Below are 18,306 nucleotides of genomic sequence, written 5' to 3'. Positions count from 1 at the left end.
CTGGCATATATTTTTTTTCTCCATGCATCTACAGAGTCTTCAAGTTTTATTTAAATAAGAGGGAAATCAAATGTGTCATGTTGTTCTTTAGCAGTGCTATTAAATTAAGTGTAAAGGGCTAAAACCATCACTCATACCTGATGCAAAAATAAAAAATAAATAACTCTTTTCATGTTCAGAATCCAAGGGCACCAACTTGTCTGTATAGCAACCATGGGGCATCGTGCCACCTCCTCAGCCCTGAGCCAGGACAAACAGTGCCCCAGTGTGCCCAACTAGTCTTGCTGTTTAGTACTAAATGGAGTGACTGTGCCCAACACAGCTTCCCAGCATGCCCTGATAACCCAAAACATTCCAGCCTCATGAAATATTATCATCCAAGATGAAAATGTTTTTTAATTGTGCAATAACTAATTTTAAACAAATAGGCCAATATATGAAACATACTTGAATTAAAACATTGGCAAGGGCAGTGAGATCTGTAACTAATTACAGAGTGGCTGAGGTACACTTAAAAAAGTATGTTCTTTAGCATGAAGCTTAACAACAATAACAGTACTGTTGGTATATAGCATACTTTTTGGCAGTCCCACTCAAGAAAAGGGGGGAAGAAGGAACCCTCTACCCACTTAGACACACAGTAACCTATTCTATCAGTTAGGACAAGGGGCCATCAAGTCAAAAAACATAACCAGAATGGAAACATGGGCTACGTTTGGAACACTAACATATTATTGTTAATTATATCTCCAGCATATAGTATATGAAGCGCATAGTATGCAATTTTTGTATTAGTATTAATTTTGTAATTTGCCACATGAATAGCAACATATAACAATCGAGATGTTTAGAATTGAATGCTAGTCATATCTATATATGGCAGAAATAGAAAATAGTATGCTATGCTATTCTAAACGTAAACCTTCGAACACTAAATCCACACTATAATACTGCTTTGGAGCCGTATTTGAGGCTAAGCGTATCCTGTCATGCAGCGATTTTGCAACATGTCAAGGTAAACTTTCCAGTGTAAGTTATATTAATTATTACAAATAACTTGGTAGTGATATGTAAAGTGTTGGAAATTGTATTTGTGGAGAGAGAGGAGTATGTGTATTTTGTAAAATATTTGCAACTGCTTTTTATCACTTAATTAGGAGCACTACAATTAAATTGTGTTCGCTACATAGAGACATTTTAAAGTTTATGTGAAAGAATATTTAAAATCAAAGTGGGTAAATAAAGCTCTTGCAATTTTGCAACACAATGTTATATATGTGCCCCATCGGGGAATCAAAAGTTATATGCACACTTGTGGTATTGGGACAGGCCCAATGTGCTGGGTACTGTATCCCACAATGCAATGTGCTCAACTTGACCTTATATTTCCAATGAGATGAACATGGTAATATGATCAAAAACATCTCTCAATATTTAACGATACTATCAAAAGTTAAGAAATTTTGTTCTGAAATTCTTAATATGTTTTGAAATTCAAAAATTCAGAAAATGTTATATTTTCAGCTGATTTTAGAACACCGTTTTCATTCATCATAACATGCTACAAGGTGCATGTTTCTGCGTGAGTTTGCTGTGTTCAAAACCACTTGAAAGTCTGAAAGTGTGTGACCCAGTTGGTTAGGTTAGTGTATGATGCCCAGAACCATTTACAAAGTGTATAACACCTAATAGTGATTTAAAATCAGTTCAGATTTTAAGAGTCATTCATGCACATGCCTCTATGAAAAAGATTGGCTCCTTTATTTTTTTTCGTTACATTTATATAGCGCTTTTCTGGGTACTCAAAGCGTTTTACATGGAAGGGGGAATCTCCTCAACCACAGCCAATGTGCAGCATCCACCTGGATGATGCGACGGCAGCCATATTGCGCCAGAACACTCACATCAGCTTACTGGTGGAGAGGAGACAGTGATGAGCCAATCAGTATATGGGGATGATTAGGAGGCCATGATGGACAGAGGCCAAGGGGCAAATTTGGCCAGGACGACCTTTTTCGAAGGACATACTGGGATTTTTAATGACCACAGAGAATCAGGACCTCGGTTTAACGTCTCATCCGAAGGACGGTGCTCTTTGACAGTATAGTGTCCCCATCACTATACTGTTAGGACCCACACAGCCCACAGGGTGAGCACCCCCTGCTGGCCTCACTAACACCTCTTCTAGCAGCAACCTGGTTTTCTCAGGAGGTCTCCCATCCAGGTACTAACCAGGCTCAGCCCTGCTTAGCTTCAGTAGGCAACCAGTCTTGGGCTACAGGGTGATATGGCTGCTGGCGTTTTAACTGTAAGACATTAAGACAGGACTACACCTGCTATATTGAGCATTATGATTTTTCTCATTAATTTCTAAATGTGAACCATCTCCTCATCTTATAATGTTTCTGAACATGGTGAGATCATTCAACAACAATCAGAATTTTTAACATTGCACATTCCATAAAAATAACAGTGTGCAGTAAACCTTATTTTTCAGTACACTGTACTTCATTGCTAATGTAACCCCTCCAGTCCTACTCGCCCCACTTCATGGGAGGCAGGCACATTAACAAGGATGTTAAAGATGCAGTCTTTGCTAATGCGCCTCTTGAGATCAAGGGAGTGAGTTTGCCCGCACAGCTCTTACTAGCTGGCCTCCATTACACTCACCCCCCTAAATCTCACTCCCATCCGGGTCACGGCACCAATGTAACCCCTCCGGTCCCACCCGCACCGAGCGGGATTCAAGCAGGCGTTTCCGGCATTGGAGGCGGGCACGCTAACAAGGACGCTAAAGACCACAGTCTCTAGCATCAGTTGCTATGGCGCCTCTTGAGATCAGGGGAGTGAGGTTTACCCGCACAGCTCTTACAAGCTGACCTCCATTACATTAATATAGCCAAATTCTGTTTTTTTCTGCTTCATCCCACTACTAACTAGACGAGCCCCAGAGACAGACCCCCCTGTGAAGACGTCGTCAAGTAGACAGCCATCGGCACAGATCCAAAGTGAAGACCACAAGAACCAATCAAGTCCTCTGCACAGACACTATGGTCAGCTTCAACTCCACAATCAGACTTGTCATGCAGCCTTGAAGTAAACCACACTATGTTGCTTTGTCTGGAGAACTGGCCTCCCGACTGAGTCTGGTTCCTCCCAGGTTTTTTTTTTTCTTCACCATTCTGTCACTGATGGAGTTTGGGTTCCTTGGTACTGTCACCTTTTGATTTGCTTAGTTGGGGACACTTAATATTCGGCAATATTATTGACTGCACTGACATTTGAGAACAAAACTGAGCTGGATGATGACATCACTGTTTTCTCCAGAACTGCTTTATTGATGAACTGAACTCATTCTATAATTGATGAACTTTACACAGTTGTTGAACCGAACAGAATCAACACTGCTGAATTATGACTGTTTACGATTGTCTTTTTAGAGCAGAATTGAAGTCTGTTTACATAATTGAATCATTATTTTTCTGTTTATGACTGTAAAGCTGCTTTGAAGCAATCTGTATTGTATAAAACTCTATATAAATAAAGGAGACTTGGCCCAACTATCCAGTTCATCACAAATGGATACTGTTAAATGATAGTACACAGAGGGGACATACACAGAAAGACAAAACACCACCAGGGTCACACATGACGCTAGAATAATATAATAAATTATGTAATAATGTGTCACAAAGGGACTTCAGGGAATGTCTTTTTACTTTTTTTATCGTAAATTATATAGTAATTCAAAGTTTTTATTTCCCCCAAAAAAACAATTTTAACAGTATTTTACAGTAAAATGTCAAATAATGCAATATTGAACCATGCAATATTCATGATTTCCCACTGCATATGGTGAAGTAACTTACCAATTAACAGGTTTTTATTGCAGTATTATACAGTCTTTTTCTGTACAAACCTTTTTTACAGTGTAGGGGTGAAAACCCCCTGACTGACACTTGACCACTGACTTGAGCACCTGGATGCCTTTTTTTACCGTGGCCTTTCAGACAGAGGTCAGACATGTCTGCACGACTGCCAGATTAGACTACATGCAACAGCTGCTCAAGTGCTTCTTAACTGGGAAGAACTTCACAAGTGATAATCTGAGGATCTGTTGGACATGGATGCCATCATCACTTGAATGACTGTGAAAGCCCAATTGCCATGATGCTAATATGTATGTAACCTTATTATTGGAGACATTATTATTGTGCATTTGGAATTTAGAGATACATTTCGGCTTCCAACATCAACCTTTGTCAATGGAATTCTTACTGTGATAGTATCTGCAGAAATGGGTGGCCAACAGAACATCTTATCAGGGCAGCTCATCCTTCGGATCCTCACCAGACGGAACGCACACACACTCACACACAAGCTCTCCAAACATGTATGGACTGGAACAGATAATGGGGTCTTTGTGTTGACTGCTATCAGCTCCTTTTGGAGATCTGAATCTGTTTTGTGTTTGCACGCATAAGTCTGCATTCAAAGGACGTGTTCCTGGATCCTCATCCTTTATTCATTAATAACCCAGTAATCACCCTAACACTATCCCAACAAAGATGTTGATCCAGGAACATGTCCTACTTGGAAAAATCACAAGTTCTGTTTGCAGCATATAGTAACTGGGATTTTGCTTTCCTAAACAATGGATGGGGCAGAAGCGGTGAGAGTGAGTTGAAAACAAGCATTATTCCTGCAATTCTGTTTAGAGCTGAAATAATCCATTTTACCTTTAATGTCAAATTGCACAATAAGCAGAGCCGGACAGTAACGGAGTACATTTACTTGAGTACAGTACTTAAGTACAATTTTGAGGGATCTGTACTTTACTCGAGTATCATTTTTGGGGAGTACTCATGACTTTACTCAAGTACATTTGAGAGGCAAATATTGTACTCTTTACTCCACTACATTTCTATCCATAACCGTGAGTACCCGTTACTTCTTCTAAAAAAAAAAAAAGGAAAAAAGAAGAATCTCGGAAACCCTCAATTTGTTGGTTCCCTCTCAAACATGATTGGATTGTGCAGGCGCCACTGATTGGGACAGCCTATCAGCAATCACCTTCAGCTTTTCGCCAAAGTCAACTCCATGGTCAGATTTAGATAAGAGACGAAACCATGGACGAAACAATGGATGAAGACGCAGCAGGTCCATCCCGGGAATGTGCCAAGCCGTGGCCCCACCTCGCCAGACAATTTCAATTTTCTGAACAAGTTAATGATAGTTTTCGCTTCAAGTGTTTGCTGTGTTTACCAATGTAAGCACTGTGGCAGTAGTAATGCAATATTTAAAAAATGTACTTAAAAACAAGTACTTTAGTACTTCTACTTAAGTAGACAATCTGACTGTAGTACTTTTACTTGTACTTGAGTAAAATTTTATCTGTACTTTTACTCAAGTAATGAAGTTGTGTACTCTGTACAGGTTTTATTGTTCACAATTCATTAGTTCATAATAATTTGCTCATTTCCCATACAGACATAGCTGCTTAACTACATAGTACATGGAAAAAATGAAGAAATAAACTAGCAAGTCGCAACCGTTTTCCAAAACAGTAGCCTAGGAACTTTTGTCATCAAACCATATTGGTTCAACAATATAGAACTGTCATTCATTAGCCTAAGTCCTGCAGGAAGTGGAGTAATAACTTCTGCTAACAAATCAGTTTGAGATTGAATTAATGGACCATTTTGCATAACCATAGCTATTATGTTAAGACTGTGTCTTAAGTACTAGTATGACCAACTAGCGGTTAGTCAATGGGCAATCAGTCTTATGTTTTAGTATCAAATTAGACCAATCTACATTTTTATGTAACTGACTTAAAACAGTTATGAACAGTCTTGAAGAAAAAATGTGATGACTAACTTGGAAGACTAGTCTTAGCAGTTTATGCAACCAGCCCATATTGCTGTAAATAACAAAAACTGTTTTGGGGGACTGTTTTTGTTTACTTTTATTATTTTAATAACTTTTAACTAAAAGAAGTAAAATGAATTGTGCATGAAAGATAGATTGTAGTGCATGTTCAAGAGCATGATCTATTTAAGTCCATGTCATAGTAGGGGTTGAATGACTGCAAAAAAAAAAAAAAAATTTAAGTCAGCATTTATGTGATTAAAGTCAAGTCAACGTGGAGTAATTCACCGATTACGTCTTTAATGAACAAATAAGCCTGAAGGGCTGCCTTGTGCACAGCTATGGCATATGACACAACGCTGCCCACAAGGCTATTTGATCCTACACAGCATCTTATTTTTATCAGCTCTTTTGTCTTTGGGTCATAATATTCCTTACAGATTTCTCCTAGTTCTAAATCAGATACATATAACACAGTAAAGATTACATTTATATGAATGCATTACTGAGAGATTGATTGCATGTGAATTAATTCTATCTGGAAGCATCTCTCTACTAATAGTGAAGCTGTGGGTTTTAGTTACCAAGAAATATATGCTAGAATTGTTCAGTTTCTAAGCTATTTTACTGATAAATCTCAGAACATTGTTGACAATACATTTTTGCGCTACTGAATGTTTCTGGTCGCACGATCTGCACGTGATGTGCGAGCTACAGTCTGTATGTGTGTGCTTTACAATGCATCAGCACTTTGGTTTAGAATGCCGACTACTTACGTGTACAAGTAGCTGTTTAAAACGTGCATTCACCCTATCAATTTTGAGGATCCAGATAGTATAATCAAACATATATTGTGTAGCGCTCTCAGAGTAGCCTATTTATTTGTCATTTTAACTGACAAATAAATGGAAAAACGGAGCGTAAAAGTGAACTTCAAAGATTTCTTATCCTGTTGCGCCCCCTATAGGCCATGATCAGCGACTAGTCAACGTCAAGCTTAAAGCGTCATGGCAGAGCATTAAAGTTGACTGCTATACTAACAAGAAACTATGATTCTAACTATAGAAGACTTTACAGTGGCCTCAGCATGCACATGTCCACAATAATGTATGGGTGTCCCATTTGTCATTTTAGGTTTCACAAGGGTGCTCAAGAGCACACTCGGAACAGACTTCTGCCAAGCCTTCTTCAACCCGACAAAGCGGCATCACGTCACAAAAGTGAGGACTTGGAGGCAGTCATCAAGGGCTTAGGGTGTCATTTGGGACAGAGCCATTGCCTGTGCAAAAAGCCTGTTTCTTCTTTGATAGCCATTCAATGGTAGATATATATTCTGACCAAATTCTGTTTAAATGTAAAATTGTATAGACACTTTATGGAATGTCTCTTTTATAAGAGACACACACACAAAAAAGTAATTTTACTCATATTACTCAGTTTAAGAAATGTTTATGTTGTTCTAAATCGGTATAACTTTCTTCTTTGGGAAACAAAAATGCATGCAATGAAAGTACAGTAAATGGGGTCCAAATGCTTAAAGGTTTGGAATGACATGAAGTTGAGTAAATGATGATTATCCTTGACTATTATAATTTAATTTAAATTTTATTTTACTTTACTTTTTGTGAACTATTCTTTTACTCAGAATATTGACAGGATGCTAGACATCTAGAGAACATTGTACATGTTGCTCTGGAAAAACAGCAGTATAAAAAAAGACCTCTGGTTTTGGAAAGCTAACTTACTGCCAAGCACCAAGAGCTCACTACAGGAGAAAACCCCTAAAACCTGGACATGGAGGTGTGGGTCAAGAATAATAAACTTCACTTTGTACACACATAATTACATTTTCACATCTGGCATATGTCAGCAGAGGAGAAACACAAAAAAACAAAGGAGGGACTGCACTGGACTAAAGTTACCAAAGGAGGAGAAACCAAACTAAGTCTTTATCTGTAGTCCAAGGTTTTACAGACCTATTGCTTGTTTTAAGGTTAACTATGTTTGCATTGCAGATCCAGGCACATATAAGGTTCATAACAGTTACATGAGTGGAACTTCACTCTACAAACTAGTGAATCATTTTTTTTTTGGTAGACACCACATGGTTTCATATTTTGTGATGAGGAAATTACATTTTAAGTGAGCCATAAGAGTCCAAATACATTTTTAGGGCTGTTGCAGGAATTTCTGTTAGCATAGGGAGAAAAGACTAGGCAGTAAAAGTTGACACAGCAATAAGACAAGACTCAAAGGACTTTATGAGAATAGATTTAATATATACAGTATATACTGACACTTTTGTTGATTGACAAGTAAACAAAATGTATTTGTATTTTTAATCTTATACGATATTATTAATTTCCATATGAATCTAAGGAAAATTCAAAACACTGAGCAAGGTGGAACATCTTATTGTTTAAATGTTAACTTCAAAACTTGCGACACACAAAATAGTCTATCACAGTGGTGATGACACAGTGGAATTAGTCTGAGTAAAAAGTAAAAAATAAATAAATAAATGAAAGGCATGACAAATAGGTTAAAAAATTAAAGACTCTATATGACTTCTGAAACTTCAAACAGTGCACCTAGAAAACATCCTAATGCTCCATATAGAGTTTTGAACATAATACTGAACATAATTCTGCAAAAGCTTGACTGTTTGTTATAATAAAGCTTATCTTAAAGTAATGTACAGAACATAATGCAGAGTCGAAAAATGTATATATTTTGCTGGCAAAAACAAACAAACCGCAAAATAAAAATCAAACAATAATCAATTAAATGATGATTATTGGATGACAACATTTGATGCAATGTTAGCCACTCGAACCAAAATTACAATTTGTTTGGTTTATACTGCCCACTTGTGGTCAATCTGGAGGGTTTTGAAAAATGGTGAAGACCTCAACCATGGACACTGCAAGTTGCGCACCCAGCTTCAATTTTCTGTTCTCTTCAAACCTGAGAACATCTTGGTGCACATATCTCTCTCTTTGTCTAAATAGTCCTTGTAGCACCTGAAAAAGATCAGTTGATTAGTTTAGCTTTCACATTCACACATGTAAGAAGACGACTTGACAAAAATAAGAGAATGAATACTTACAGAGCAAGCTTTTTCAGCAAGGTGTTGATGTCAGGGTCAAATGGCTTTTTCGCCTGAGCAAGTGTAAGGTAATCTTGTGCTTTCTCATAGTCTTTCATATCCAAACAAGCCTCATAAAAAAAGAAAGAAAGTTCTAAATATTATATATTATATATAATAATAATATATAATAATAATACTACTATATGGCCTTAATTGGCAAACTGAACACAAATAAAAAGCCACAACTATGAAAACCTGATTGGAAGATTCTTCCAGAAGCTGAAGTATTCACTACCGGTCAAAAGTTCAAATCATCATAACTAAACAGCATATTGCTATGATTTTCGAAGGATCATATGACACTACTGGGGTAATGACTGCTGAAAATTCCACCTTTTCATCACAGGAATAAATTCCACCTTTTCATCACAGGAATAAATTACATTTAAAATTATTAACAGTTCTTTTAAATTATAATAACATTTCACAATATTACTGCTTTTACTGTATTATTGTTCAAATAAATGTAGCCTTGGTGAGTATAAAAGAACTGAACTGTATGGAAGGATTTACTAGTTTGGTGCAATGTCTATTAATGATCTTAGGCCATTTTCACACCTGGCTCGTTTGGAGCCTTTGTTCCCTTTCGATTTTGGTTCACTCGACATTGCTACAGAAGCTGACGCCATGGGGGAAACTCATTTCGCTGAGACATACTGAAGCCTAATTGAATAACGCTGCTCCACATTCAACAGCCAATGGCGTTCAAGCGTGCAAAATAGGGATGAGCCTGCTCCCTATATAAACTTACGCACTGAGCGAGATTGCCTCAGAATTGTTCTTCTTCACGAGAAGACTTCATGAAGCTTCATCGTGATTCATTACATTCAGCAGACAACGATTTTGCACCAATCCCCTTTGCATTCCGGCAAAGACATGGAAAAAGCTACCAAACCCTGCACCGCCTGTTTGGGACCCATCGAACGATAAGTGCGACAATACCATGTCAACAGCAGTGTCTGACACAGAGGACTGGTCTCACAGCCCTACAGAGGAGACCTACTCCATCTGGCATGACCCGCACTCGTGCCCACATCTCCGGCTCACCCATTAAAAAAAAAAAAAAAAAAAATGACTAAAGCCCCTATTGCATTATGAAGGGGTGTGGCTAGCGCTTCAGAGCATCTCAGAGTGGGATAAGAAAAGAGAAACAAGCGCTTACACGCTTCAGTCTGCTCGCAGACCGGCACGCTTCAATAGCGTTGTAATGTCTGTGGTTCAACCCCAAGATGAGCCAGTCTTAAGAGCGGAGATTCACAAACTCCTCGCGAACCGAGCTATGGAGATTTTGATTGCTGAACTGCGGGCCTGACATGCTGTCGAGGGATGGAGTAGTCCAAGGAAAATGGAGACTGACAGCGAATATGATTTGGAACATTCTAAAACCAGCGGAGGTTGATCTGTTGGCATAAACAGAGAACTGCCCACTAGATCTGCACGCTTCTGGATAAACTGAGAATCAAAATTATTTTGTTTCAAACTTTCGCACCGGGTAGTTCTAGGAACTTAGTTCTAGGAACTAGCCACCAGGGTGGTTCCCCGAGAACTAATGGTTCCCTTAGGAACGTTTTCCTGGTTGCATTCGCACCGCCAGGAGGAACTCTAAAGTTACGTAAGCCGCGCTTGTTGTTGTGACTTTTATTTTGATGGCGCGGCGGATTGTTGCGTTGGATTTTCTCCTTAGCGTAAAGATTTAGAGGTCCATCTATTACCGCTTTCCATGTTCATAGAGTTAGTTTCTGGAGTGAATATATAGGCTAAGATCTGTGCATTTACACAGCCTTTTTAAAAATGGCGGGTGCTGATGTTTCGCATGCGTTCGGCCAATCAGCATACACTAACTTCACGGATAGTTCCTATAGTGCTGGTTTAGACCCTACTCTTGAGTACATCTAAACAAAATAACATGTCATTTACTAGAGGTTCTGACAAAATCTTAATTTCTGCAGTCTATTTACAATGTTTAATTAATCTGAATGAATTATTTAAAAAAAAAAATGGTTTGAATGAATGATTTAATGACTAAATAAATACTTGTTTCATTACTGGATGAATCAATGTTTATTGAACAAATATCTTGAATGAATGATTCAATGACAAATACATTTTTAACAGATAATTATCACCACCTACTGGTGTAGCGTTGAAATCAATACAATTGTTAGTTGAAGCATCATGTTACTTTCAAAAGGTAAATTAACTCCATTTTGATCGCTTCCGGAGACATCAGTGTTTAAACCTGAAATATAAACTTTTATCCCAGTTCTAATATATACTGTGTGGTTGAAAAGACTGTTTGTGAAGCTCTTTCATACCTATATATGACAGCTACTCTCTACTTTAAGCATCCCAATCCCGAGCTGTGGAATCTGTATGTTTGGCTGCCAAAAGTGGACCGCGCTAGTGTCGTGTTTAGGGATGGCGAAAACTAAAAAATTTCTTGACCGACCACCGAGCCTCATTAGCCGGTTGAAACCGGTTAACCGATTAGTTTAAAATATGCTACGCTATTTGAAATAACAGCCATTTCGAGCCGCACCTGCAATTTCGCAACTCTGTCGCATCTCTCTGCTGCTCTGCCTCCCGCTCACACACACACTGCCGTCACTTCCACTGACGTCACTTTTTTTAAATCCCCTACAGCGCGAAACATGAGTCCCGCAAACGCGGCGCCGAGGAGCTTGATGCAATCGGAGGACAAATGGCTCCTTAGTTTCGAAATGGTTTGGGTACAAGGTGATCGCGTTGAAAATAAAGGCGCTTGTCTAGCGGTAGAAACTCATTTGAAACATTGCCGCGGCTCATTTAAGAAAATGACAGCTCCGAAGAGACGCCGCTTGAGTTTGAGGTAGTGCTAACAATAATAAAGAAAGATGATGATCATCATCACCTTATCCGTTACCACTGATATGTAGATGTAATGTATTTCCAAATTTAAGCCCATCTTATGCGGAATGTTGCCTAATAGACTGCAACACGATAAAACCAATGGATAAAACAGGCACCTTCAGAATGCGTAAAAGATGCACTGGCCAAGACATGACACGGTAGGTTGGCTTTGGCTACCTTTCTCACCCGAAGAGGCTTGCGGGTGTCGCGTTTTCAGGTGATACATCATAGATGATGTGCTACTACTGTATTTAAGCACTGTATCACACAAGTTGCAACTTACATCTGTGTCATTCTTTTTGGTGAAATGGTCCCACACACTACTATTCTTTGCACGCTTCATCCTGTCGTCTGCCCTGGCTCTAACCTCGAGTGTTTTAGCCTGTAGCCTTTACTTTACGCAAACCTTGTGAGCGCGTGAACCAAAACGCTGTGACCTTGCGCCAAATGTTTTTATTGGTTTATTAAGTACAAACAGGCGAGTTATGAAAAATTGAGTGTGAGGGATTTGTTCACTTCACACAAAAAGATCTTGGAATGAGATGGCTAACTGTAGTAGCGTTTAGTCCACTGTCTATAATAGCCTAATTTAGAGATCACTTTTTTTTTTTTTTTTAACCGACTAAGTTAAAAAGTTAGTAAGTTAACTAAGTTTATATACTCTATCATTATATATAAATTATTAATAATATTAGCCTCCATGTTTTGTCTCTTGGAAAAGCTAGAGTTGACAGTAGCAATAGCTTGAGGTGGGACGCAGAAACCCTATACCGCGCAACCCTAGTTTCAGCATACATTAACACGACAATTGTGCTCCGAGTTGCACCAAAATAATCGTCTCGGTCCGAATGAAAATTACACCTTTCAAGCAGTTCGGTTCTGGTGAGAAAGAAATCTGACCCGACGGACCAGCGAACCATGCTGTAGCATATTTCATAATAGGAAATGCATTACAAAAAAAGCAGCACTGTCTGCAAGAACGCTGTGCTGACAAAGCATTGATTCTCACTCTAATTGATATGATCTTTTTGAGATAATGATGCATAAACACATTTTGGTATGCTTTGAAATGTGACCTTGTGAAAGTGAACCAAATCATGATGGAGAAAATGGAACACTGTAATTTATCAGCATATCACGTGATTTGATTAAAATGTTGACTTGATTGACAGCCCTAGATTTTACAGAGCAATATGTTTTTTGCTAAAAAAACAAATTATGAACAGATTTTCAACAAAGGAGGTGAAAATGTCAAAATATTGCCCAACCTGGCCACATCGGAAGAGAGCTTTAGTGTTCTGGGGGTTGATGTCCAGTGCTTTCTGACCAAAGGAAAGGGCCTTCTGGGGTTTTTCCAGTTTAAGGTACGTGAGTGAGAGGTTGAGCAGGAAAAGCAACTTTATCTCTTCAAGACGCTGCTTCTCTTCATCATCCTTCGGCTCACGATTCTGCAAAAGTGTCATGGCCTATACCATAGGACAACAGTATGTTACATTGAAAAAAAAAAATCTGAGTCTATAGTTAGAATAAACTACTAATTTTCAGAGCACATTTTCCTTCTATGCATTTACAAACTCTCATACTTGCGAAACAAATAAGACACTTATAAGCAGGATACCTGCTTGTATCTCTCTCGAGCATCTTCGTAGCGCTTCTTATTGTAGCAGAGGTTGCCAAAGCTCCGCTGTGTTTCCAGCACATTCAACAAGGTGGACAGAGGGACAGTGTTCTGCTCTTCCTGGGGAATGTTGAAATCACAATCTTAGATACCACAAACAAAATAAAAGGGTACTATACGGTTATCCGGACCACACGAGTGACGGGTAGGTTTAGGGGCGGGGTTAGGGGTAGGTCATCTATCAGGTGTGGTCCGGATAACCGTATAGTACCAATAAAAGAGAACGCTGAATGCATTTATTCGTACCGAAGTCAAATCCATGAAATCATCCACTTGTGCTGAGTCCAGAAAATCAAGGACGTGCACCTCATAGAGGACTGTGGCTAATGGAGGTATGTGTGGGGGGCACCCAAGGTCCCCATAGGCATATTTGGGCTTGAAGAGAAAACGAGAGAACTCGCCTTTCTTCATAGTAAGAAGGCCGAGCTCTAGGCCATACAAAGTAACATCTGTGGAAAAAGAGGTTTGAGTGTCTAGCACTGGACAAACAAGACAATATAAAGGAGAATCATAATTATTATCATTCTAATTGGGGAATTCAATTTCCATCCTACCTCTACCAAGCTTCATCATTCGTGGATATCTGAGGTGGTTGGTGGTCTCAAATGGTGCATCAGAGTACTCAATGAAACCAGAGAAGTGAACTGTGGATGAAATGAGTTAATGCCGAGAAGCTAATGAGAAGCTAGCAAAAAAGGGAAATGTGTGACATAAAAGTATAACACAACCAATCAAAAAAAAAAAATTTTGTTGAAAGAAATGAATGCTTTCATTCAGCAAGGATGCATTAAATGTATCAAAAATGACAGTTAAGACATAATATCTACTACCTAAAATATTAAAGGGACACTCCACGCATTTGCACTAAGCTTTGAATTGTTAGAAACCCAGTCATACTATTGAATGGTCGTGCAACACTCTCTCATTTTTCCCTGAGACGGGAGAAATCCGTTATTTACCTCTTACACTTCCTCCCACAATGACGCAAAAATCGTCATTTTGCGTCATTGTCGGAGGAAGTGTAAGAGGGGGGGATTTCTGTTGAAACTACAAGCACTAGTTCCTCATCTCTCCAATCTTTCCCAGGGGGCGGGACCCGCTCACGCTACAGACCTATTACAGATCAGTGGGTGGGACTTTACTCTCTGAAACTGAAAGCAATATCCTCCATCTTGTTTGAAGCTAAGCTAACAGGCGCTGTGGAGACAGATGTAAAGTTAGAGTACTCAATATGTTATAGAAGAAGAGGATTTCGGAAGTCTGATGCTTGAATCAGGTGTTTGTGGCTACCTTTACAAGCCGCATTATAGCGAAGAGCAGCCGAGGCAGAAGACCTGCCTGCCGCGGACGAGGAGCCCGGACTGGCTCGAGTTAGGGCGGACCGGTGGCGCCGGTGATCTCACTATGCAACTACGAACCGCTACGAACACAGAGATAGAGTCCGTCTGCGGCAAAGAATTTCAACGATGACAATTTCTCCTGGACGAAATCTCTGAATCAGACTAGGACACGGACGTTTGTGTTGTGAACTATCCTAGTTTCGCACCGCATATGTTCTGACTGAACATCCCGGTACCATGCAATAATTCACCTTTTCGAAAGAAATAAAAACGAGGAGTAATGCACTAATGAGTTCGCCAACTAACTAGACATTTTGTGTGAAATGAATTTCAAGCTCTGGTGGTAGCTAGCCTTGTAGACGGAAGAGTGATTTCTCTTATAGGCAGATATGCGCTGTTCTGGATTAGTGGGAGTGGCTTGCGGAGCTGTGCAATGTGGTGCATTGTGGGAGTTGTTGTCTTTCATACAAATGCGTCCTGAAGTTATTTTTTGTCTTTCCTCGGTCACGAAGGCACCAAATTCAAAATTTATTTTACATTTCGACTACATATATGACCCACTTTCAATAAAAAACAATGTTCCTATGGGTGGAATGCCCCTTTAAGCACCAAAACGGTTTTCAACTTTTAGAATAATAAGAAATGTTTCTTGAGCACCAAATTAGCATATTACAATTAGAATGATTTCTGAAGCATCATGTGACATTGAAGAAGAGTAATGGCTGCTAAATATTCCAAAATTTAAAATATATTACAGAAAATAATGTAAGAGTTATTTTATATGATCAAATAAATGTAGCCTTGGTGAGCATAAGAGTTTTACGACCTCAATGTTTTGAACAGTAGTGTATGTTACGAATCATTCATCTCTGCACAACATTGGACTATCATAAGCGAGAAACTGGAACTATGACTCCATTAAAACCATGTTTAGTTCAGCCATTTACTTGATACAGATGCATGCATTGGTACGGGTGGGCCTTCCCCTGCATGGACAACCTCTTTGAGAATTCCTCCATCCCCTAATATGTCTTGCATTTGCCATGCCAGACGCTGGAAAGGAGTCTAAGACAAAAAAATATTAACATTATTACAAAATGTATTACAATTATTTAACTCATGTTAAAACTACTTTATCTGAGTTGAGCAACAATTTTTACAATTTATAAAAGAGGTCATTTTAGATAAGCTGCTAAATTTTGCAAAATGTGGCAATATGAAACCCTGCTAACAAAAATACCAGTATTTCATTTAACATGAACTCCCACTACCAAATAAACACCAAGGGACTTGGTACCATGTGTTTTGGACCATGTTAAAACCTTGGTACTCTTTGAAGCATCTTGGAGTAACAAATTTATACATGGCCCGTGAATATGCTAATTGTTCAATATTGTGGTAGGCCTACATATCAGCACCATGAAACTACTGTCTGATATCGTCATTATACCATGATGGTACCGCAGTACTACATGGTGAGGTCAACTCAACTGGCTGGCCACCGCCAAATAGATCATCATCATCATCACACGTGGAGGTTAAAAAGCTCTTGACTTTGTTTAACATTTGTGTGCATTGTACACATTTTAGCCTTGTAGAGAACTTGCGTTAATATACATCTCATTTTAAACACACATAAGAGAAGTGAATTGCTTGCTAGCGTGTTTTGTTGTAAAAAAATAAATAAAAATGCATCATTAGAAAATTAGCTTATTTACTGATGTGCAGTTACCTCGATTCCAAACTGACGGCGCTCATCTGGAGCCATAAACTGTAATATTCTCGACGTCCTGCCGTTTGTTGACATTGTGCATTTGTTTTAGACTTTTGAGCGGTAATTCTGCAGGTGAGTTGGTCTCATTTAATCTGTCACTGCTAGTGCGCGTGACACTTGCGCCAACTAGCGTCCGTCATGTTCACATACCGGTTTAATAAACTATTGCTGTTGTTAAATGAAGAAATAAGGGACAAGACGCAGGTGTTGTTTGGTCAAATCTATAAAAACGGTTACTCTTTTCAACATACTATATTTGGGACACTCTTTTTCTAAGCTTACATACTATTTTGGATGGATATGCATATTGGGACGCAGGGGCTGAATGACGGGTAGGCTTTTCTCAAGAACACACGCCCACAACAGGGGAAGCTCAGGAATATATGTATTCGCTCCCCGCGATAACCAAAATTCCAGCAGTAGGCTATAAATCATTTTCACAGCCGCCTTTTTATTTTTATTTATTTTCTATTCGAAAGCAACATATGGTAGGAGGACGGTTAGTATGTGCAAACAGCGGAAAACTTTGTCGTGCTGTGTGCGCATGTCATTAAATCAAAGCTTATGACACTTTGTTTAGCGTTCATACAGTATGTTTGGATTAATTAATCGAAATTATTTTATTACATTCACGTCAGCATGATAAGTTCAAATAAAACAAATAATGTTGTAACTCAATGTACAATAGCCTACAGTATAATATTTTAATGATTTCAGATCTTGGGAATCAGATTCACAGATGCACATCAGGTGCAAGAAAAAAAAAATCCCAATCAATTTAATGCTACATGAGATAAACTATACACTACTGTAAATTATTGTTTAATTTTTTTTTTTTTTTTTTTTTTTACAGGAAGATATGGCTTTTTTTTTTTTTTTTTTTTTTTTTTGGAGGCCTCTATGGGGAAGTTGAAAAATTAGGAAGTCTGGGAACAACTGAAGGAGGCAGCAATGAGGGAAGTAATAATCAAAATGTAAGTTCTTTGAGAATATGTGCACTTGTTTATTACATGGTGTATTTTCATTCAAATGTAATAATGTACACTGCCGCTCAAACGTCTGGAAGATATTGAAAAATATGTAATGTATTCCTTTGATGCAAAGCTGAATTTTCAGCATCATTACTCCAGTCTTCAGTGTCACATCCTTCAGAAATCATTTTAATATGCTGACTTGTTGCTCAAGAAACATTTATTTTATCAGTGTTGAAAACAGTTGTGCTGCTTTATATTTTGTGTAGACTACAGTTAAAACTTTATATTGAAATTTTTGGTCATATATAATAAATGCCAATATTCCAAGACATGACATAGCCTATAATGGACCCTTTTCACATTTCTGCGGTTCTCAGAAGCGGAAGTCTTCATAGTTGGGTACATTATATAGTAGGGAATGAAAACTACAACAAAAATGATTTGTGTGTTCACATTTGACCAATAGCAAAGAAAGAATGAAATCCCAGAAAAATCTGAATTTGTTTTTGTTCTTCGCTGTCTGTTAAACTCTATTATGCTGCGACATTTTTCCTCTTCAAAAATAGTGGTTTGATCTTTCTGATGAGATATTTGTCCACATCGTTTGAACAGAGGCAAGTTTTATATTT

At 38.5% G+C, this 18,306-nt stretch overlaps 1 protein-coding gene across 1 annotated transcript; it reads right to left on the bottom strand.

Moving 5' to 3' along the window:
- Positions 1–8,807: 8,807 nt before the first annotated feature.
- Positions 8,808–16,800, bottom strand: fkbp6 (FKBP prolyl isomerase 6). The gene is made up of 8 exons (XM_084114279.1): positions 16,662–16,800; positions 15,877–15,994; positions 14,144–14,233; positions 13,836–14,038; positions 13,530–13,649; positions 13,180–13,377; positions 8,981–9,090; positions 8,808–8,894 (listed from the first exon to the last, which is right to left on the bottom strand). Exons 1-8 carry the CDS (start codon positions 16,734–16,736, stop codon positions 8,816–8,818), a joined length of 993 nt encoding a protein of 330 aa, XP_083970405.1. The 5' UTR covers positions 16,737–16,800; the 3' UTR covers positions 8,808–8,815.
- Positions 16,801–18,306: the final 1,506 nt, after the last annotated feature.

Source organism: Abramis brama, assembly GCF_963993115.1.
Source record: "Abramis brama genome assembly, chromosome: 5".
Lineage (NCBI taxonomy): Eukaryota > Metazoa > Chordata > Actinopteri > Cypriniformes > Leuciscidae > Abramis > Abramis brama.
The sequence above is the reverse complement of the archived record's forward strand: the minus strand, read 5'-3'. Positions and strand labels throughout refer to the sequence as shown.